At 41.5% G+C, this 4,725-nt stretch overlaps 1 protein-coding gene across 1 annotated transcript in view; it reads left to right on the top strand.

Moving 5' to 3' along the window:
• The window catches only part of LOC138027677 (polypeptide N-acetylgalactosaminyltransferase 2-like), a 19,461-nt gene extending 16,374 nt beyond the window's left edge, over positions 1-3,087 (top strand). Inside the window, exons 13-15 of the mRNA XM_068875246.1 lie at positions 240-366; positions 1,576-1,695; positions 2,058-3,087. Coding sequence (XP_068731347.1) covers positions 240-366; positions 1,576-1,695; positions 2,058-2,213 — 403 coding nt within the window. The 3' untranslated portion in view covers positions 2,214-3,087. The remainder of the gene's footprint in view (positions 1-239; positions 367-1,575; positions 1,696-2,057) is intronic.
• The last annotated feature ends 1,638 nt before the right edge of the window (positions 3,088-4,725 follow it).

The raw sequence follows: 4,725 nt of genomic DNA on the forward strand, positions 1-4,725 counted from the left end.
ATCTAATTTCTCCTTATAATGTTACCGCATTGTCAAGCATACAGGTCATGAAAATGAAAGAGAAGATCCTCCTTATTCGTGCCAAAACAATGTAAAGAGAACAGTTGAGAGAATTTGCATTGTGGTATCAGGGCTAAAGGGATTGGCGAGATTACGAAATTAAATCACGGAATTGGATCACGAAATTGGAGTGTAATGAAGTTAATTGTGGGCTTCTGAATTAGCGTTTTTTTTTCTAGAGTTCCTGACTCACAGGATGTATCGTTTGGCGAGCTGAAGCAGGGAAAGAAATGTCTTGACACGCTTAGCAGCCAGGCTGGTGGATCTGTTGGCATCTTCGATTGTCACGGGCATGCAGGGAATCAGGTGATTACCTTCATTGAATAGCGTGACAGAGGGAAGTATCCATGAAGTGCTCTGTTACGTGACATCTAAGCGGTTATATTTTCTAACATAGTTGTGCCGATAAGAAACCCTAGTATCCTAAGATGCCCAGAACGTATGCGCATTCCGTGCATCGCTTCCCACGTACTTACTGGAAGACCTAGAGCGTGTACAGAAGAGGTTCCTTGATATCAACAACAATAAAAGCAAGGTGACACACGCTAATACCAACCCGATGTGGTCAACACATCACGCATGCGCACAACCATTTCAACCGGTCAATTAGCAGCCATGGACAGCTGTTTCTGCCTTGCTGGGCCTCATCAGCATGGCGTAGCTAACATATCAGACGGGTGATTTTAGCACCCCTTTACGTGGCAACTTCACATGCCGTACATGTGGTAAGCTGGGTTGCCTAGTATGTTAGCTACGCCATGCAGATGAGGCAAGGCCAAAACAGCTGTCCAGGGCTGCTACTTGACCCAGTGAAATGGTTGTGCGCATGCGGGTTGTGATTGCCACATCAGGTTGGTGTTATGGTGTGTCACCTTGTTTTTTTTTGTTGTTGTTCTTTATATCGTTTGCCCTAATCTTTGCTACGTCAATGCGCTAGCATAATTCGATATGCAGTCACTGATGGATCGCCATGGACCCTTGTATCAAGCCCTTTTTAAACATTTTTTCGGGTGAAAGTCGCATAAGTTATAGCCCGCATGTCATAGTCCGAGATACACCTTCAGAACTGTCCTCTCCTTTGACGTTCGTTTTAACATCTTAAATACAAGGAATAGTTTCACACAAGAATGCCACCGTATGAATACTACTAACTAGATTATAGCATATATTATCACTTGAAGAGTTTTCATATATTTCATTTTAGTCCCTATAATCATCAACGCTTTACAACTTAATAGTTTTGTTGTTTTTATATCAAAAGTTTTATGAAAGGAAGTTATGTTCTCCCTTGTTAATATCCAGGTCCATTATTTATTATAATAGTCATCTTTTTATCTGTGCTTGTAACATTCAAATTATACGTCATTCATCCTTTGGCTGCGATGTATAACGGTGAATAAAGAATCTGTCTGTCTGTCTAAAAACACCTTAGCCACGAAGTGCTCTGTTGCGTGACATACACAACACAGGGTACATCGTAAGTAACCTTGTGTTACACTTCTTTTTTTTTCTCAGGAGTGGGCTCTCACGAAAAACAGATGTGTGCGACACCATGACATGTGCTTGACATTAAAAGATTTTAATCCAGGGAAACCAGTTATAATTGAAGGCTGTCGAGATGGAGACAACAAACAGGTTGGTAGGGTTGCGCATTCTTGCGCACTTATTAGGACATGCTCGGGTCTCGGAACACAGTGCTCTTGGGTCCATTGTTTTGTTGTATATATGTTTGTGAACGTTGGTTCCAGAACCGATCCCAGAAGTCGTTGAACTCGCTGCATTTTGAACCCCTACGCCTTTTTATGTGAAGGTCATTAAAAGATTCCCGATGATTGACATTTTAACTCCCTCTTCGGTAGACTGCAAACGAGGGTGAAATAAAAAATTTATTGTCTTCCACAAGTCTGTCTTGTGATACTGCTATAGTGAACAGGGGCTCCAGGACCATATCCAAAATCTTGTTTTGAAGTATCAAACACAATTTGCTTTGTCTTTAGCTCTGGGAGCACACATCGGAGCGCACATTACGTCATATACAGTCTGGGCTTTGTCTTGATAGCAAGGATGTCAAGAGTGGGGAGCACGTGACCGTAGACAAGTGCCACAACGTCAGATACTCCCAAGTATGGCAGTTCTCACTTAACATGAATTGACAAGATTTCTTTCTTTGGAAATAGGGAATTTTTTTATGTTAGGAAATCTCGGCGACTTCTGGACGCAGCAAATATTCAAGCTGTATTGGTTCATTTGGTCATGATTTTCGTAAGTTGTTTCGAAAATTGCGATGGATAAGACCATGGTTTTCAAACAGACCATTTTCGAATTCTCACGGCTGGACTGGATCTAGCATGAAATGGAGGCTAATGCGGGCAAATCTTTTCGAATGCAAATTAATTTGCCCGCATTAGCCTCCATTTCATGCTAGATCCAGTCCAACCGTTAGAATACGAAACTGGCGTATTGTTGGAGCATCTTATCGACCGATTGCATAAATGGCGGCCCAAAATGTATTCCTTTGTTTATGTGCTAATTAGACTCACTAGCCTCGCTCTCGAACGACATTTCTATTGTATTTTGCCCATGCAAACGAGGCCAGTGAGTCTAATTACCACATAAACAAAAAAAAATACGTTTTTGGTGGCCATTTATGCAATCGGTCTATGTACTCTTTACTTTTCGAAGACGTACTGTTGCAAAAAAAATATGTGGAAATAACTATTTTATACATTCTGCTCTTGGTAATTTTGATACAAAAAAAGATGCTTTGTGTGAGCTCAGAACCGGAGGTGATTAAGAGGGAATTGTTAGACCGAATGTGTGTAAATTTAGAACACGTAGTTATGTAATATTCTTTTTATCTGTTATTATGAATTTTTAATATACTTGCATTGATGTTTGTTAAGAGGAGAGAGCCTTTAAAGTGGTCAGTGATTTCATCATAAAGAGGTTAATGTGACGATATCTTCTCCGTCTTTAGCGAAAAACTGATTATAATATATGATCTGAATGATCAGCTTTCTACAACTATGACATGTCAAATGTCTTGCGAGGCAAGCACTAGCCAGCGACTCAGCAAGCTCTCTATTTCTTGGAACGTGGCGATCGGGTGACATCCCGAAATCCCTCTATCATTTCCGGTCCCCGATCGAAAGAGCGAGCTTGTTTTCAGGCCAGCGGCCTTAATCCTGGACAAAAAGATTTGAGACTTTTTCCAATTCTGGAAAGTTTGGACCATAACCTGAGAAAACGCCAGCAATGCTCTTTCCCCACCCCACCCTACACGGTGTTGTTCAGGAAGTAGCACAAATAACCTGCCGTGTCTCAACATTATCATTATTATTATATATATATGTTTTTTTTTTTTTTTTTTTTTGGGGGGGGGGGGGGGGAGAGGGAGGTGAAAGTGGAGCTTACCACATGAAAAATAGTTTGTTTGATATTATGGACAAGGAGATTTTTGCGCCATATTCGCAAATTGCAAGCTATTTTACACTCAGTAGTTTACGCATGAGCAGTTTGATAAATCAATTAGCCAATCAACACAGTTCTGAAAATTGATTATTTTAGAGCTCCGTGTCGTCGCGCTGACCAAAAGACACGTGGGCTCTGGGGACGAGATTGGGTTTCTGTCCGTGGCTCAAAAACTGCGCATGCTTTATGCAAGCTCCCCGTAATAAGCAATGGCTGCTTGGTCAGGCGGACCTCATTGACTTGTGAACCGTGTAGATTGCATTGTTTGTTGCCTTCAATAGGCCAGTTTCGTATTCTAACGGTTGGACTGGATCTAGCATGAAATGGAGGCTAATGCGGGCAAATTAATTTGCATTTGAAAAGATTTGCCGCATTAGCCTCCATTTCATGCTAGATCCAGTCCAGCCGTGAGAATTCGAAAATGGGCTATTTTGTTTTGTTTCTCTAAATGGCAGTCTTCTCATAAAATTAACGAAGATCATTTTCGCGATGTTTAATTAGAGGCTGAGTGGTTTTGATAGCAAAATGTGGCGTTTCTCTTGTCAGCTTGCTGCATAACAGTCGTGTCACAAGATGACTCTTTTTTAACAAACAAGAACGTAAAAAATATAATCATAATCAAGGTAGTAAACAGGGGCATCCAACGATAATCGTCGGTGAAATATGTGTTCGGGAGAGCCCAACTGTACTAAGAATTTCGGTTTTACGTTGAAAACAGCTGTAGATTTTTTTACTAAACCATCACCTAAAAGATTCGGCAACCAGGCAAAAGTAGTCCCTTACGTTTTCGGGAGGGATATTTTTGCGATTTTTGGCACCGAAAATGGTCACCTAGCAGTTTCGGATCAGCAAATGGTTCCCTGGAAGGGAGCTCTGGACAGTCTTTATACATGACAAGGAGCCTAGAAATGTCTGTCAAAGGCTTTTGGCTTAATTTGCTCGTTGGGTGCCCTTGAGTAAAGTAATGAAATTTTATTCAGTAGGTTATCTCGTTTCCCGGGGTTCTCCTTTTATGGGGGAAATAGTTTGGTAAGGAGCGTGTTCTTCTTTACTCGTGCCAAGCATTCTGGTCCCACGTGGCTACCCTCGTGTCGGTGCAGGTCTCTCTTAATGTAACTCGGTCGTTGGCTTTCGACCGACGGCTGCACATAGGGTCATGCGTTTGTCTTGAGTGTCTATTTGTAAACGTCAAAT

Source organism: Montipora capricornis, chromosome 12 (assembly GCF_036669925.1).
Source record: "Montipora capricornis isolate CH-2021 chromosome 12, ASM3666992v2, whole genome shotgun sequence".
Classification (NCBI taxonomy): Eukaryota; Metazoa; Cnidaria; class Anthozoa; order Scleractinia; family Acroporidae; genus Montipora; species Montipora capricornis.